Source organism: Hyalella azteca, unplaced genomic scaffold (genome assembly GCF_000764305.2).
Source record: "Hyalella azteca isolate HAZT.00-mixed unplaced genomic scaffold, Hazt_2.0.2 contig7388, whole genome shotgun sequence".
Taxonomy (NCBI): Eukaryota; Metazoa; Arthropoda; class Malacostraca; order Amphipoda; family Hyalellidae; genus Hyalella; species Hyalella azteca.
Genome location: NW_025937514.1, coordinates 24,203 through 42,120, shown reverse-complemented (window position 1 = coordinate 42,120; position 17,918 = coordinate 24,203). Strand labels below are relative to the sequence as shown.

Genomic DNA, 17,918 nt, shown 5'->3' with positions numbered 1-17,918 from the left:
CCAGGTGTAATGCTCTTGTCAGGTGTAGAGCTCTTGTCAATCGAGCGCATTACCTATTGACCAGCACGCCCAAGGCGTCGATGATTATCAGCTTTGGTTTTATTCAGATCCATTCATTATTTAATGTCCGAGTCATTCATAAACTCCACTGCAACCAAGAAGAACATCGATTGCCCGCGCTGGAGCGACTGTTCAGTATACGATTAATACAGGGTTACTCTAAATAATGGACCAAATTTAATAAATGCGTATTTATTCAAGTATTAATTCAAATTAATATTCTATACCCCAATGCAAAAATAAAAGTTAACAATTTCATTTTTTATACCTTTCCAACGCGGAATTGTGCTTCGGCAATCAGTCACTTTCTGATCGTTGGGTAGGACGCATAGGAAATGAAGATCTGCCTCTACAATTCTGGCCACCGAGATCACCTGATTTCACCCCAATCCCCATGTGGCTATTTCTTATGGGGTTACGTCAAGGAAGCTGTTTACGTCCAGCATCTAGTATTCAATATTAGTACAACAACATTCAACATATGAAATCACGTTACATTTCTACAACTAAGTGCTTATTTAGGAGTTTGTGGCGTATGTAACATGACCTTGAGGTACATGACTTAGCCGAGTTGAAGGTTATGTAGTTTGTGACCTATCTTAGTTCAAGGTCACAGGGTACGTGACCTAGTTTAGTTCAAGGTTACGGGGTACGTGACCTAACTTAGTTCAAGGTTACGGGGTACATGACCGAACTTAGTTCAAGGTTACGGGGTACGTGAACTAACTCAGTTCAAGGTCACAGGGTACGTGACCTAACTCAGTTCAAGGTCATAGAGTACGTGACCTAACTTAGTTCAAGGTCACAGGATACGTTACCTAACTTAGTTCAAGGTTACGTGGCGTAAATAAACACGAAAACAAATGCTAATTTGTGACCTAACTTAGTTCAAGGTTACGGGGTATGTGACCTAACTTAGTTCAAGGTTACGGGGTACGTGACCTAACTTAGTTCAAGGTTACGGGGTACGTGACCTAACTTAGTTCAAGGTTACGGGACCTAACTTTGTTCAAGGTTACGGGGTACGTGACCTAACTTAGTTCAAGGTTACAGGGTACGTGACCTAATTCAGTTCAAGGTGGGCGTAAACAAACACGAAAACAAAGGCTTATTACTGCTCACTATTTGCATACCAAAAATAATTTATCTAATGTGACTGTTGGCTTTGATAGTGAAATGCAAGCTTGTTGACTGATCTGAAACGCTACGCATTGCTTTCAACTTCATTCGTGTATGAAAACAGAAAACACAAATGAAAGTTAGAAGTCGAACACACGACACTTACGTGCAAAATATGTAAAGAGTATAGCCGAGTGGAATGGTCATGTAATTTTTATGGGAAGGTTGAAAAAATTTATGTCCAAATTCGTTTATTATGGAGCAAAAAACATTAGAAAATTGATTTATATTTTTATATTTATTTATATTTATATTTTTTTTATATTACAAACCCTGCACGCGAGGAACCAGGTTTCTTGAAGTCCAAGAAAGACGCTTATTTTCGATCTCATCAAAGTTTACGATTAATAACATCCCCAGGCAGTTATTTCTACACGCAATACTTAATTTCAAATAATTGTGTTATGATGTAATTCAATATTTCAGTTTATTTCAACCTCCTTAATGATTCTAATCACTATAAATCATTATCCGCGCCTCATATGATGATCATTTGATGATCATATCAGCTCCTAAATCATTTATTAAACAATAAGTTTCACTGAGATCTTCATTGTTATTGTTTGTTGTTGTTGTTTGCACTGCAGCGGCTGTTGCTGCCGCACGGCTGGCACAGCGCCAGGGCTATGCTGTGTAGCTGCTATGTTGCTTCACTTTAAACATTACGACATAACATCGAAATATAATTGATAAATATTCAACATTAAACACATTCAGCAGAGATAATCAGAGATGAATGTCGAGGAATGTTGTACAGAGATCACGAGTGACAAGGTCAGGTAGGCAACAGGCCAAGGCTTGGCAGTCGCGAGTCGTGCTGCTCTTGGCACAGTTGTGCAGTGTGCTATACGCAGTGGATGTGCAGTGTGCTATACGCAGTGGATGTGCAGTGTGCTATACGCAGTGGATGTGCAGTGTGCTATACGCAGTGGATGTGCAGTGTACTGATAACAATTACCGAGTGCAGTGCGGTGCAGTGCTGGAGCATCATCCTGTGATGTTACAAAGACATTCATCCCCGCACAGCTGGTGGTGACAACTGCACCAATCACTGATGAGTAGCTGGTTAATAGTCACTCAGGAATAGTTTTTAATCATTGATAAATAATCGATTACTGATAAATAGTTGTTAGTTATCACTGACTAATATTTAGCAATAACTTATTAATAGGTAATAGTTATTATTCACTGATAAATAGAGAGTTATTAATCACTAATAAAATGTTAGTCATTCGTCACTGATGAATAGTTATCAATTACTGATAAATATATAGTTATTAGCTTCTGATAAATAGTACGCCGATGACTCAGCGTGATGACTCAGCTGATTATCATGCTGCGTCACACCACGCAATGTGTTATAGTAGCAGTGACCATAATAATTGGAATTATGCTGTTGTTATCTTGTCACACGAAATCACGCTAGTTGTCACGTCATGTGGATTCAAATTCATTGTTAAGTGAAAAGCGTAGAGTGTTGTTATCTTGCCGAGTGGAATCACGATAGGTGTTTTCTTACTGATTTTGGTTGTTTTCACGCTAAGTTATCACGTAATCATATTATGTTATCACATCAGCGACCGCTATGCTATTCTTACCTGAACATTGAGTTGGTCGGTGCGTGAGAGAAGACATTTTCCTGCAGACAAGCGATGGCGCCGCGCAGGCAGCCCGCGTCTCTGCAGGTGCGATGTGTGCAGCACTTCGTGCAGCTGCTGCACGGTCTCTGCCAGCAGCAGCCGTTTGCAGAGCAGCCCTACCCTGACCTCATGGCTGTGCAGACTGTGCTGCAGGAGAGGCTGCCACAGTCTCTGCAGGCTGTGCTAGGTGAGTGACATCCGAAAGTTTTTGGTATAATGTTGGCCATCCTCTGCTAGCTGTAGTCTTATAGCCGCAATGATTGTACAGACGATCAATTATTGTCAAGACAACTTTCGCCTTTTCAATTTATTAACAGGTAATAAAATGGGCTGAAGTTGGTAATAAATGTCGCAGCACCGATGTAAAATATAGAAACTATGTAAGGAATGGCGTAACATGAATAAAACACGGCGAAAAATATTACATATATCAGTGGCTAGTGTTGATGTAATGATAACATTCTGCCTCTGTCAAGCGATGATATTGCCGACGCGTGTTGCAGGTGAACGAACGCTGGCCTACGTGGAAGGCCTACAGATGCCGGTGACGCAATGGCACGTGCACCTCCTGCTGCAGCTGAGGGTGCGGCGGTTGTCCGTCTCAGGTTCTGTGGTCCACGTCGGGGTCTTGGACGCCGAAGACGCCTCAATGCTGCAGCAGCTGTCATTGTTCTACGGCGGTTGCGGGGACAGGGCCTGCAAAATGTACAATTTCCTCCGGGGTGCCATAAACTTGACGCACTTGCAGTGCACGGATTTCTGCAACGATGACATGCTGCAGATTGTGGCTCGCACTTGCCCACACCTCAACTGCCTGGCCCTACACGCGTGCGACGTCACCAATGAAGGAGTTATTAAATTGTGTGGTTTGAGTGAGGATATTAGGAAAAACATCGAAAGTTTGACGAATGGAGAGAATTTGGAGCCGTTGTCGGTTTGTGCTCATTCTCTAAAGCAGATTAAATTAACTATGACCAAAGTGACAGAAGCGGGAGTCGCCATCATACTATTGGTTTTGCCTGAAATCCAACTGCTCCGCGTTCCCGACATTCAAATGCAACAGTTGTTCACATTCTTAGGCAAGTTAAGGAACTGCAATGTTCAAACAAACTTGAAAGAGTTTCATTCAAGGGAAATTCTGGATGAATTCCAGTTGTCAGTCCTAGCCAGACTTTGTCCGAACCTAGAGTACGTGCAAGTGACGTTCATAGGCACAGCTGAAGTAGATATCAGGCGCTTAAGAAGTTTGGTGCAAGTTAAGAAACTCAAAGGCGTCAAACTCGGCGATGTGAACAGTGAAGCGCTGATTTGGTTCATGGAGGAAATGGGCAGTAAGATGGAGCTGCTACACCTCTTCACTTACCACACCAGATTCTCTCAGGAAAAGTTGCGCATGACGCGACGACATCTGCAGAGTTTAGCTCGATGTTGTCCCGTCCTGAACACCCTCAACATCGACGGCTACAGTCTTGACGAAGACGAACTCCCCATCACTGACGACTTGCAGTACTTTCGAGCCCTGCAGCATTTGCAGTTGTGGTCAATACGACTCACCGAGAGCGACGTAAGAGTTTTTCTCTCCAAATGTTGGCATATCCAAGCACTGGATATTGTGTTACTGAATCCTTTTGTCCTGCAGGACCATTTAATTAACCAGTTCATTGACTCTGGGGTCTGGAAGGATCTTGTCAAAGTTAGGATCTTGAACTCGCCCATCACGTATAAGGTCCTGGGGAAGCTGGTGAAGGAGTGTCCTCGGCTGCGAGAGTTGGGTTGTCTCTACACTTGGTTGATATCCAAGTGTCAGGTCACCGAATTCAAAAATATGGTGCGGCTTGAAAACCTAGATCTAGAAATATATTAAGCTGTAGATTTCCGTCTGGAGCCATACTAGCCATTTTAGTATTACTTAATATTTAGAACTATTCCCTATGCTAGATAATGTTAATATATCTAGATATTTATTGCGATTATGGTGTTTCATGTTGTTATATATACGCTTACGTCATGAGACGCTTAGCTGATTATATTTATTTATGTCGTGTACTTCCCTGTATATCGTAAAAATGTAAGCACCCATTCACTTTTATCGTATTGCTTGCGACGTCTGCAAGAAGTTGCTATGTGCTAGAAGCTAGAATGTGAATCGAAGTGAAATATTCTAAACAATCTCTATCGAAACGACAATTTTCATCTTAATTTCATTTTATGTTGGTTTGTGCAAAAAAAATAATAATTTGTGTGTTTTTCGACTTATTGAAAATACCCGCGCTATTTCTTTGCGGTAACTGCTTTCTTTTCTCCAGCGAAGCGAGAGGCTGAATTTGCTTACCTCAAACCAATGCTTATTATAAGGAATGGGTTGCTTCTTCTTCAGGTTCCCATCGTATTATGATGAAAATAATTTTTTGTGTTTTCCAGGTTCAGTTCTGTTTTTGAATGCTTTAGTTATTTAGTATATAAGTCGATTCAAGAAGTCTTGGTTACATGGCGTCATGTTCATCAGTTCAGCCGTTACGATCGGTTATCTCCCCGCACAAGCTCTTGCTAAAGCTGTAGGGTGCTCGAAGGTATGTGTAATTTCAGCCTATTGTATATGAAGTCAATTGTGTACTTCAAAGTTCAACTTGATTACTGCTCTATATAAAGTGGAGGAATGCGAGATATTTTCGTTTCCATTAAAAATCGTGGTGGTCTTCGGCGGTACAGCTGAGTTTAAGGCACTCAGAGATCCAACCGAACTTCGAACGACTGTACATGCGGCAAATTTCAGTTCCGGACTATTGAGAAAGAATAAATCGAACGAACAAACATTACTTTTGGAGACTAAAATTTCGCTAATTATCATCAACAAAATCATCTCGTTTTGTTCAAACGTACTCTGCTGGTCTCCCATGGGGAGCGCGCTGTCCTCGCTCCCTGGTGGTGGTAGACTCTAGTAGCCGTGCAAGTACAAGGCATTGAGAACAACGCGCGAACATTTGTGACTCGTTTACTTGAAGCAACTTTCGTAGATATAGAATACTTAGAAACACTTCTAAGTAAGCATATGTGAAAATAATAAACTGAAGTAACTTAGCACCAACAAATATATATTAAATTTCTCCCGGATAAACTGCGTAGTCATATATAACATTTTATGAATGGAGTATACGATTGCTGGCACGGATAGGTATAACACCCCCTTCATGCAAAAGATTGTGAAGTGCAGCAGTGCAATTCTGACCCGAGTTGAAAATAACCAAGATGGTAATGGGAGTTAACTTATGCTGTGCTCAAATAAACCTGTACAGGGCGCACTGTGATAACAACGCTTGGGACCAGTTGCAAGACTAATTGTTTTGAAAGATGCTACTCATCGAGAATCATGTTCAATACAATAAAAAAAATACAAAATTAGACACTAATAAATGTTGTAACGCTTTCATCAATGATAATACTTCGTTGTGACAGATTCATGTGATACAGGTGCACAATAACGATAGCCGGCATCCAAGCGACCACTCGGGCCTTGACGTTGACTGGCTTGATAAATTAGTATTATTTTTTTAGTCAAGTGAGACAAGCGCGCCAGTGTTCCGACTTTGGGTAGGAATGCCCATACATGATGATGCTCAACATACAAGATGCTCAATAAAGATTCTAACAATTCCAGAACACAACAAATGCTGAAATTGATGAAATAAAATTATCCTTACCCTGAGGTCAGAATGTTCAATGAGATCGTCAAGGTTTTTCTGAAGAGTCAAGTGAACAAGCTGACACTAATGCGGCAATTCTCAATAAATAGCGATAAATCTAAACATAGATTGTGAAACCTTGAATAAACATAAACAGTTCAGCGGCATGGCCAGGAAATTAAAGCTCGTGCTTGGGCATGCCTGAAGTGGTGAGGCTGGGGGTGCCCTCCGGGGGCACCGCCATGCGCTCCGTCGGTTGCCGGTCGCCGCCTTCAGCGCCACTGGTCACCAGAACGCTGCTGCTGCTGGGGTCTTCCGGAACAACCACTGAGATGGTGCGGTCGGCCGAATCCCGCTGAGGGTAGTCACTGTCCTTGTCAGAGGGCGGTGTTCCACTGGGTTTCTTGTCTTGTCCTTTGTTGGTCGCGGGTTTCGGAGTTGGCAAGGATTTGGCAGATGCGGCGTGGGCCTCCCTCGCCTTCATGGTCTCGACGAGGCTCGTGTCGACCCACGACGTCATGTTCAGGGCGGGCACTTCAGAGCACGGCACCGCGGGGTTCCTGCTCATCGTCTCATACTACATATCTAAGCTCGCTGACGTCATGTTTTCCAACAAAATTTACAAAAGTAAAACAGCACGGCAAGAAGAAACAAATAATAGCTAAATTTCAATTCCTAGTAGAGAATTCTGTTCGAGTTATTAGTTATTACAGCTTTAATCGAGTTTTGTTCAAGGCTCAAATTTCTAATAGCAAGATGCTCACGTGGGGGAGATGGGCAGGAAGGCGTGGCGGGGCACGGTGTGCAGGGGCAGGTTGTGGCACAGCAGCGATGCAAGCGTCACGTTCTTGATGGCCTCCTGCATGGGTTCCGTCATCATCGCGGCCTCGAATTCCCAGAAGAGTTTGTTGCCCGTGCGCAGCCGCGCGAACTGATCAGCCTGCCAGCACAAGGTGCCTTAAATAAAGCAGTCTTTCGCAATAAAACACAGAGAAAATTTCTAGTAAGTAGGAAATGTTTACATTGAAACGGGATTGTAGAAAAAAATATAACTCAGTACTCACTGCAGTGAGTGACAGAGAGCGCATTTTCTCGTCGACGAGAACTCGAGATCACTGACGGACGGACAGACAGACAGACTGACAAATAGACGGACATTGCGAGCACAATAGTGTTTTTTTTCCATAAATGAGAAAATGCGCTAAAAAGAGCCTAAAGCCATTCTAAAACATTGGCTTCTAAACATAATTCTTCATTATTTATCTATACACTAATGCGTCCTTCCCATCATCCTCCATGGTGGATTTCAACTTGGCGGCTTCAAGTATTGCCGAGACATGGACACAACATAGTGACCGTCATTAGCAAAACGTGTCCCGAGCCATTCGATGACGATGAGCCCAGCATTATTGAGGCCAGCATTAGTGAGGCCAGCATTAGTAAGGCCAGCATTAGTGAGGCCAGCATTAGTGAGGCCAGTATTAGTGAGGCCAGCATTAGTGAGGCCAGCATTAGTAAGGCCAGTATTGGGTAAGGCCAGTAATAATTCAATATAGGACCCCATAGGACGTACCATGATACACGCGAAGGTCTTGCCCACGACGCCGCCCTCCTCGGGGGGCTCCAGAAGGGCCAACATCGCGTCCACGTCGAGGATGTTCCTTAACAAAATATACAGTACCTATACCAGATAATACAATAAATGTGATAATTAATTTTAATACCAGAGTTGTGAGCGATCAAGAAAAAAATTGANATACAGTACCTATACCAGATAATACAATAAATGTGATAATTAATTTTAATACCAGAGTTGTGAGCGATCAAGAAAAAAATTGATGGAAAGCCCGAATTTGGTTCAAGAGTAACAAGGAATCTAATCGTTACTCAATAAATTCATTCATATTAATACCAACATCAGAACAGAATTGAGGTTGCTGGCAATACATTAGTCCTACGAACCTTACAAGTCGAAGGACAGCAAGACACGACCACTTGTACATGGCAGGTAAGACACGACCACTTGTAGATGGCAGGCAAGGCATGACTCACTTGTACACGGCAGGCAAGGCATGACTCACTTGTAGTGCAGCTGAAGGTCCTCCGTGAGCGCGTCGCCGAATATCTGCCTGAGGTCGTCCCAAGTCTCCAGCACGAGGCCAGGGTCGCAGAACCGACGCCAGGACACGTAGCCGGCCAACCCTGTGGGTCACGGGTAACAGTTTACAATTAACCTTCAACATTTGACGGATGAACTGTGAACAATTAAGTTGCGTATCAATACCAAACTACAGCATTGAGGACTTGAATGTTGTAGGTAGTTATCTTACTGAACCCACTTCAAGACCAGTCACACCCTAGTGTCCCATCAGTCTCTCCAACCTACCGTGGTCACGAGCCCTGTGAAGGTCGGCCGCCAAGAGGTCCTGCGTCGGGAGGTCGGCGAGGAAGTCGTAGTGCGCGGAGCCCAGCACCTCGTGTCTGCCGGGGGCTGAGGAGTGCCACACGGTCGCCATCTGCGGGGCAATGACGGCTGTTACAAGACAGGCAGCTGTTACAAGCAGGTGGTCGAGACATGTAGCTGTTACAAGCAGTTTTGGAGCAGATGCTAGCAGGTACCATCTGTCTAGTTATCTTAGACACGAGTCCGACATCACTACCACTCCCCAGCCCAGCGTCCGACATCCCTACCACTCCCCAGCCCCGGGCCTGACATCACTACCACTCCCCAGCCCCGCGCCTGACATCACCACCATTCCTCAGCCCCAGCGTCCGACATTACAACCACTCGCCAGCCTCTTGAGTCTAGTGCACCAAAATACTTGTAACATGCATAGTGCATACCGCAGGATTTCTGAAAGCGGCGAGAGCGAAGGAGTTCAGGACCCCAGGGATAACCTCCTTGATGTAAGCAGCAGCAGGGCCCTTGGTGCCCGGCAGCAGCTGGTGCTTCTCCACGACCTGCGCGCCCATTAGCGAGGGCAGGTATTCTCCGTACGTGATCCGCTGGTAAATCGCCAGGACCACGCGTCTGCTCAATTCTCTCTGTTAGTACGGTTGCATGTCTGATGCCATTTTATTAATAAATACCACGCACAGCAACCACATACAGCACCACGCACTGCAACCACATACAGCACCAGGCACTGCAACCACACAGAGCACCATGCACTTAGTGTACTGGGATCGCAGTTCGAATCGGTCTTCTGTAACCCCCGCTACTTAAGGGAGGAGCATGAAATCAAAGTTCTCCAGGAGCTGCGAGGCGGAAGAGGGTTGGAGAACATTGAGTTTGGGCCAGAAGATATGGAAGTAAGTATCAAAGAATTGGCGACGTTTTCAGCAACAGGACCGAATGGAATTCCGGCAGTGCTGTTGAAGTGTGTTGGAACTCTGAAGGCCCCGCTCACAATGCTCTGGAAAGCTTCGATGATGGAGGGAATTATTCCTGAGGGCCTAAAAGTGGGACTGATAACGCCAATCCATAAAGGACGCTCGAGGGACAGACCTTAAAATTACAGACCGGTGACCTTGACCTCACAGGTGATCAGTTTTTGAGAAGGTAGTGATCAGGAGGCNACGGTACAGCAGCACAACATCTAACTCACACACTGTGTAGTGTACGGTACAGCAGCACAACATCTAACTCACACACTGTGTAGTGTACGGTACAGCAGCACAACATCTAACTCACACACTCTGTGTAGTATACGGTACAGCAGCACAACATCTAACTCGCACACTCCGTGCAGTGTTAGGCACTGCAGTACAACGGACTGCAGAACAAAGGATAAAATTATATATGAAAAGTAAAGATTAATTTTACTTGACCTAGAATAAATTTAATTGGAAAATAAAGAAGTCGAGTTCCCTTAAAAAAATTACTCAAAAGGGAGTTCAGGGCAGAAGGTGAGTTTGAATGGGTTCAAACTCCTATATTCTATCTTCAATAATAGTAAAGTCATTTAAAAAGTATCAAGAGGCTTCGAAATGACCAGTCTTGGGAATAAATGTTTTCTCAACCTGTAAATATGCTCTAGCCTGGGCAAGGTCTGGCTGTCAGCTAGTTTACTGTAGAACTCACACTTACGTAACTAACGCTTGGAAACTTTCGTCCACTATTCCGACGTTAAATGAATAGAAATACGGAATTCAAATTGGCAGACCTCACTCAGAGAAATGAGCAAGACTTTGTCAAGTAGTGATGGACTTTTTGCCCTTATGTGCATCATCCTGACCCAGTTTGGTCCCGCAAAAAAAAAAGATATCATTGCAAAGTCCGCTCTCTGCTCGTGATGTGTATCCATAGTATTTGTTTGGGACGTAGCAGTCCCAGGCCACGATGAATCGCCGGTAAGAAAGTGTGTCAAAATTTGGTCAATATAACCCACTAATTTATCTGGGTATTCACCACGTCAGAGTCGCCCTCCGCTGGAGCGAAGCAGCCGTCCCAGGAATCGGGCGCCCGGCAGCCTGGCGACGACTCCTCCAGCCTCTCCACGCCCCTGCACGCGGTAAGGCTTTATAATGAACGCTCAAAAGACGGTGCTCGTAATTAGGGAACCATCACTCAAGGAAGTTGGTCATAGTAAAAAAAAACGTGCACTTTTTCTTATGCCTCTCCGGTCCTTTGGTGAGTCGTCCTGACACAATTTAACTCGCAAAAAGGACGGCGTTTTGCTCACTCTATGCTCATGCAGTCTAAAAAAACAAGCAGCATTCCTTTGAAATTGGCCCGCTTATTTCTTTGAATGAGGCCTACAATGGGTTTATTTAAAATATATTTCTCCAAAAACATCTCTTAAAACTAGGAAAATTATTTCATTTTGGAGTTTCAGTAATTCTGCGAGTTTTGCTTGAAGCCCACAACAAGCGCACCGAGATTAGCATCAATAACACAATAAGTCTGCAGCCACAGACACACGCAGACATTATACAGACAAAACACATTGTCTTTATTTAACCATCCTTAGTTATTATTCCACAGACCCAGAAAGGTAACTCACTTGAGGAGGCCGAAGTACCCTGTCTTCCTGGTGAAGGCGATGTCGTTGGTGCTGCCGTAGAGCGGGTTAGCGTCCAGGTATGTGGACACGAGCGACACGGACTCGCGGTGACCTGCACCATAGGTAGGGTCATGCCGCTATGCATATCATTAGTGTGCACATCGTTAGTGGACACATCATTAGTGTGCACATCGTTAATGGACACATCATTAGTGTGAGCGTCATTAGTGTGAACATCATTATTGTGAACATCATTAGTGGACACATCATGACAATGTTACTGGTGATGTACATGCTGCCTCACGTATAATCACCATGTGTGGCGCCAACAGCCCTCATACAGCACGGCACCATCGATGGAATGCCTCAATACATGCAGTAAAATGACTTATTTCATACGCAGAAAGTCAGCAGCAAATGCTGCAAAAAACAGGAATTAATGTGACTGGCAGAAGGCTCAAGTCAACTATAATAATCGCCGAAAAAGTAAAGAATATAACTCAGTAATCACTGCAGTGAGTGACAGAGAGCGCATTTTCTCGTCGCCGAAAACCTGAAGTCACGGACGGACGGACGGACAGATAGACTGACGGACGGCGGACATGGCGAGCACATTAGTGCATTTTTTTCCATAAATGAGAAAATGCGCTAAAAATGATATTCTAACGTTGTTGGACAAATGAGACTGACCTAAGATCGCCTGGCCACGAGCAGAGCGCTTAAAATTGAGACAGGATTCCTGGGGTTGAGATTTGGGGTCCTGGAGGTCCTCCTGAGGATCAAGGAGAGGAAAGCAGTCCTCAGCGAGGGGGGTCTTGCAGCAGTCCACGCCTTCGGCCAGGGGACTTTCCTGGAGCCCACATCATACATTACACATAGATCATGACTACGCAATGCATAAGTGTCTACATATACATAAGTGCCTTCTGGGAATATAAACCATGAAAGGAAGATCTGAGAAATATTTAATAGTGCACCTCATTAATGCCATTTTAAAAAACTTGAGTATTTATTCACACATTTTTACAAGTTTGAGATGAAATAATGATTATTTAGAAGTCATAGGTGAGAGTTAATGATGCTGAAATGTGAGTCAGGGGTTAGAATTATTCATGTTGAAGAGTGAGTCCCGGGTTAATATTTATGCAGCAAGGCAGCGGCAGGACTCACAGGGATGCTGAAGACATCCTGCTGCAGGAAGTGGGCCCAGGAGGCGAAGGCGGCGGTGCGGGGGGCGGGCTGCAGGTGGCGCTGCAGGAGCGAAGACACCCTCACGGCGCTCGGCAGGGAGGAGCCGTCAGACGCCGTGCGTGGCGAGAAACCTGTACGGGTTTTGGGGTGGTTTTAGTGATTCAAAAGCTGCACAAGTTTCCCCTTTATTTTGAGAAGGCTGATATCCGCACGGGCTTCATTTTGGTGTTAACGGGGCCCGCCACAAGTGCAGTTCAATGAAGAAGGCTGGCAATGCCTGACCAGAGTCAACACAGACCGAGCAGGGACAGAGCAACTCAGGAGCTGATACCAGGAAAAGATACTAATGGCTTATTGTTTGAGGCAGGGGAGGAGGGTTTCTCTTCTGATGTTAATACATCAGGCAATTATGTCACAAAGGACTTGCATGGATACATCACAATGCATATTGTGTATCAATAATGCCTAACGATCTAAAAATTATAACTCAGTACTCACTGCAGTGAATGACAGAGATCGCATTTTCTCGTCGACGAAAGCGTGAAATCACGGATGGACAGACAGACAGACGGACGGACATGACGAGTTGAACACATCTGTATATCTAGGTTACATATAAGTATACACTATAAAGGTTTTGCATACATCATTTGTATGGGTTATCTATACAGGTTATGAATACATCACAGATCTGAATATCTTTATAGGAGGGAGATTTTGGTTGCAACAAATTAGTGCAGTCTGCAGACATAGACATGGTCTGCACAGCAAGTGTACAGCGCAGATGGTAGGCATGACGAGACAAGTTATACATTGGCTATAACCATGAAAAATTTCATATCAATAATAACCCAGCACATGAAACGATCCTAAGCTAAAAGAACTAACATTCTTGAGGTGCCCTGGGAAGAGCTTGTAGGATGGAGACCCAGTCTGGTCCTCCAGCTGCCATCTAGCAAGAATTTCATCCTTGACACTGGCATAGGCCTGGTAGGGCAAGGCTCCTCCTGACCGCGCAAAACCAACTTCAAAGCAGTCATCTGCCACATCTGCTGCCACGCCTGCAACACATTGCATGGTCAGTAGTGTCATTTACACTTTATTGTTTAGAATGACTAATTACATTTGCTCTAATGACACAGAAAAACTGGATAATACATTGATGCTGGCAGCCAAGTATGATGACTTCATATGAAAGGATCCTTGCAGGCAAGGAGAAGAGGATTTTTTTAGGGGATATACATAGATGAAGCAGTGATCTCCGACAAAAAATACTGAGAATATAAAAGCAGTTACCAAGGTAAAGTAATCTGCCTTAATATACTGTTAATTTTACATTGTTTGAAGGTGATAAAATTAGTAACATGATGAAATATGTCTTGATGAAATAATGCAGACTAATTTATGAACACAGGCACAGCAAATTAAAGAAATATGAGATTGAAAAAACTTCAGGCCCCTAACTGGTTCAACTATTTCCTGGTGACCCTAGAAGCAATTAGAAGAATTTAAACTAAATATCTTCAGGGTAAGTACATACATATATATATTTAGGTATATATATTTTACACTCTCAAGTACTTGCCTTGTACCACCAAGTTTTTTTTTGAGACTTGAAAAAGAATTTAGCTGTAATTGACAAAATAGAATTGGATCTTTATTTTCAAACACTCAAAACCATAAATGCATTAGCTGATTAAAGAATGAACTGACTTAGGTCTAACAAATGTTAAGGAATAAGAATTTAGGTATTAACCCAAACATTAATGCAAACATTGCCAAAGCACTTACGTTGCCAGCCTTTAATAGAAATATCCATATTAGCACATAACTGGACAACATCTTTTCAATAAGATCAAAACAGCATTCAAGTTTCTGTGTTAATCAAACTCTGCAAATTGCAGTTATGATCAGTATTACACTTTCATTGACAAGCTTCAAGTTATGAGCAGACTTGTCACTTTATATAGCACCTCATCTGGTAGCCTTTGGGATTTGCCTGGGATCTCTAGCCTCAAGGTTCATCAACTATTTGCTAAAATTGAGTGTGAAAGGATATGGGTTGAGGGTATGGAAGAATGAAATAGAGAAAAAGGAAATAAAAGCAGCATCAAAGTTAGAGATGCAAAAAAAAACGTTTTTTTTTTTTTTCAGAGTGTTTTTTTTTAGTAAAAAAAACATTTTTTTTATGTGTTTTTTTTGTTTTTTATTGTTTTTTTTTCTTTCGTGTATTTATTTGGGATCAATATATCTATACCCTTAATATACATTGAAATGATGTGTTTTTAAATCTTATTTAACATATCTCATGTGTGATTTATAATGTATCAAGCCTAATACTTCTAGTTCAAAGCTTAAAATTGCAACAATGTTAACTAAAAGAAGATGCAATATACAAGGATGACGCAATAACCCGCGCAGCTCACTGACTGGCGGCCTGGAAGGCTGGAACAATGTTAAATAAAAGATGATGTAATATGCAAGGACGATTTAACAAGCTGCGCGGGACGCGGCGCCGCCTGGCAGCCTGCACCTGCTACGTTTATTGAAAGATGATGCAATAGGCAAGTAGCTATGATGCAATACAAATGACTTTGCTGTCATTCAATGATATTAGGAATTTTAAGATACAGCATAGACCTGTATCCTATCATCCTGTGGCCCTCAGGTAAAGTGATTATGGATTTATTTGCATTTATTTATGTTTTTCTAAAGAAAAACAATAAAAAACATGTTTTTTTTAGGCTGATGTTTTTTATTAAAAAAACTTGTTTTCTATTAAAAAAAAACATGAGTGTTTTTTTTACGTCGCATCTCTAAATTCAAAGTATGAATGAATGTATGATGGAAGTAGAGGTGGGGACTCACTGTTTTGTGTGAGGGCACAGCATTGTGCATCAGCTGGCCCAAATGAGGGCTTATGAGCAATAATCAGAGGCAGCAATCCATTGTGGCCTGGGACTGCTACATCCAAAACAAATATCAAGGATACCAAGGGTTATGGGTATGAATAGGATGCACATACAGGTGGAATGAGAAATGTTTTAATAGTGGTAATAGCAGTTTCAGTGATTAGTAGGCCGTTGGCCTATCGCCGATTCTTAACATTGCAGAACATTCATAGCATTTTGCAGTCTTGAACTGGCAACTCACTGCTACAATTCTGCTGTGCTTAACTGTCTGACCTCCTTGCCAATTCTGACCAGAAACTGGCGCACAGAGCTGGGATCGAACCCAAGCCTCTCTGCTCCAATCCTGGCACTCTGAACTTTAACCACTGGGCCACCCTGCCACCATGTATATGTATTTATGTATGATGAGGATGAAAAGGATACTGTGCTGTGTTTGAGGGTAGATTAGTAGAACGTGGGCAACAGAATGAGAGCGAGACATGCTACAACGGAGATGATTATGAATGAGGTGCGGTGGTAAGAAAGATTAAGTGGAGTTTGCAAGAACAAGTGAGGAGTGGATTGTAATGATTGTGTGTTTATCTAAAGGGGCAACTGTGGCTGTGATTGCAAGTGGAAAAAGATATCTTAAAAGCATGTGGAGAAGAGAGTAGAAGTACAGCAACAGTGGAGTGTTAAAGAGTGGCAAGTGGGTGAGGGGATCAGAAGGCTGAGTTAGTTAAGAAAAATATTGTTATTGTTATTTCTGTCAACTAGGATCAATGCCAATATAACAGAATACTTTAGTCTCTTCTCACATCATATAGTCTAAACACGAATATCCTCTCGAGGATGACGTGCATTAAAGGTTCCAACCCCTGCTTGTGAGTTCCTTTAGAGTTTATACGCCTGGAAACGTGCAACAAATTATTGATTATTGTATTGTTATTGGGAGCTGAGCTTCCCTAAAAGTTTCAGAGCGAGCTAATGGGAAAGTTGGTGAAATATCGATTGCAAGATTTGATCATCACAGACACGAAAGCGAGCTAAGAAAAACGTGGTAAAAACATGTCTTTTGACCAAGGGATATTTTTAAAAATGAGTTAAATGACTATAGTTTTCAATAGCTCCTAGACTTCTACTAGGTTTAATATGGTGCTAGGCATATCAAGTCTGAACATATATTTCTCCATAGCTTTATCTAGTCTGTTCTTGAATTAGTTCATGCTCGGAGCATCAATGATGTAATCAGGGAGGCTGTTCTACATGCAGGTTGCAAAGCAGTTTTTTTTACTTATAGCCATGGCCCATGGTGTTGGTTCTTGTTTCAAATTCCAATCAGTTACATCAGTACCTATAGTAAATACTTCTAACTCACATTGCATAGTTGCCATATTTAGGGTTTTTTGAATAAACTTATGTATGCCATGCCAATGACTGGATTAAAGGTCTAACCAGAGGTTTACACCTCAATTCTGAATTCAAAATATCACAGCTCCACCAAGTTAGGTATTTTGTAATAGTGTAAAATCATGCAGCAGAATCATGTAGTTTTATAACCCAACTAGCAGGTTAGCCTGCCTGGCATTGCCTCAGCTTGATAATTACTACAATGTTGAAAACAGAAAACGTGTTAGTACAATTACACAGAAATTTCCTTAATCCTATTAGTGATTAGTCATTTATTCATTGTGATCATTAAACTTGTGTATTCTAATTAAATAAAACCCATTTGTTAAAAATTAAATTTTTTAACCAATCCTATCCTACAACTGGCTACAAGGCTCCTACCAAGAACAAAATTTCAGAGCCAGGATCCAATAATTTCAGATTCTGACATGAAATTATTGCAGATTCATGCAAAAAAAGCCCCTATGGCAGGATGGAATTCTAAAATTTACAGTTCATATATTATTTTCGCTACACCTAGACCAGTTTTTCGATACAACATTATTTGAGGCAAAAAAATTAACTTCTTATAGGCTTAAACACGTATAGGTAAAGGTATAAAAAGTTTCTATAAAGTAATCACTCAACTTGGAAATGTTGCATGTCTGCAGGGCAGCTTGCACTCAACAATTAAAATTATAAAAAGTACTAGTTCGTTAAAGATTTGTCTCTTAATGTGACAGCAAAGAACTTTTCCATGATGCACACAATAAACACGCAATTCATGGGACTGATGGGAGCAAGACTACACAGAACAACGAAAGTAAGCTCCCGGCATGCATCTGACAGAAACGAATGACGATCGCGGATGCGGCAGCACAA

General features: G+C 42.4%; 2 protein-coding genes across 2 annotated transcripts in view; one reads left to right on the top strand and one right to left on the bottom strand.

The window, feature by feature from the left end:
• Positions 1-2,078: 2,078 nt before the first annotated feature.
• LOC108683436 lies at positions 2,079-5,541 on the top strand. Its single transcript, XM_018172747.2, has 3 exons — positions 2,079-2,304; positions 2,885-3,066; positions 3,383-5,541. The coding sequence occupies exons 2-3, from the start codon at positions 2,892-2,894 to the stop codon at positions 4,741-4,743; spliced, it is 1,536 nt and encodes a 511-aa protein (XP_018028236.1). The 5' UTR covers positions 2,079-2,304; positions 2,885-2,891; the 3' UTR covers positions 4,744-5,541.
• A 314-nt stretch (positions 5,542-5,855) lies between these two features.
• The window catches only part of LOC108683437 (eosinophil peroxidase-like), a 13,544-nt gene continuing 1,481 nt past the window's right edge, over positions 5,856-17,918 (bottom strand). Inside the window, exons 2-12 of the mRNA XM_018172749.2 lie at positions 13,645-13,817; positions 12,736-12,909; positions 12,256-12,415; positions 11,566-11,677; positions 10,971-11,064; positions 9,404-9,604; positions 8,946-9,075; positions 8,641-8,761; positions 8,133-8,220; positions 7,324-7,499; positions 5,856-7,119 (exon numbers count right to left, since the gene is read on the bottom strand). Of these exons, the coding sequence (XP_018028238.2) occupies positions 6,738-7,119; positions 7,324-7,499; positions 8,133-8,220; positions 8,641-8,761; positions 8,946-9,075; positions 9,404-9,604; positions 10,971-11,064; positions 11,566-11,677; positions 12,256-12,415; positions 12,736-12,909; positions 13,645-13,817 (1,811 nt within the window). The 3' untranslated portion in view covers positions 5,856-6,737. The remainder of the gene's footprint in view (positions 7,120-7,323; positions 7,500-8,132; positions 8,221-8,640; positions 8,762-8,945; positions 9,076-9,403; positions 9,605-10,970; positions 11,065-11,565; positions 11,678-12,255; positions 12,416-12,735; positions 12,910-13,644; positions 13,818-17,918) is intronic.

Excerpts from the sequence above, each read along its gene's own strand:
- LOC108683436 (XM_018172747.2), top strand. The coding sequence starts at position 2,892 with ATGGCGCCGCGCAGGCAGCCCGCGTCTCTGCAGGTGCGATGTGTGCAG. Across the intron at positions 3,067-3,382 it reads GTCTCTGCAGGCTGTGCTAG|GTGAACGAACGCTGGCCTAC; the intron begins GTGAGTGACATC and ends CGCGTGTTGCAG.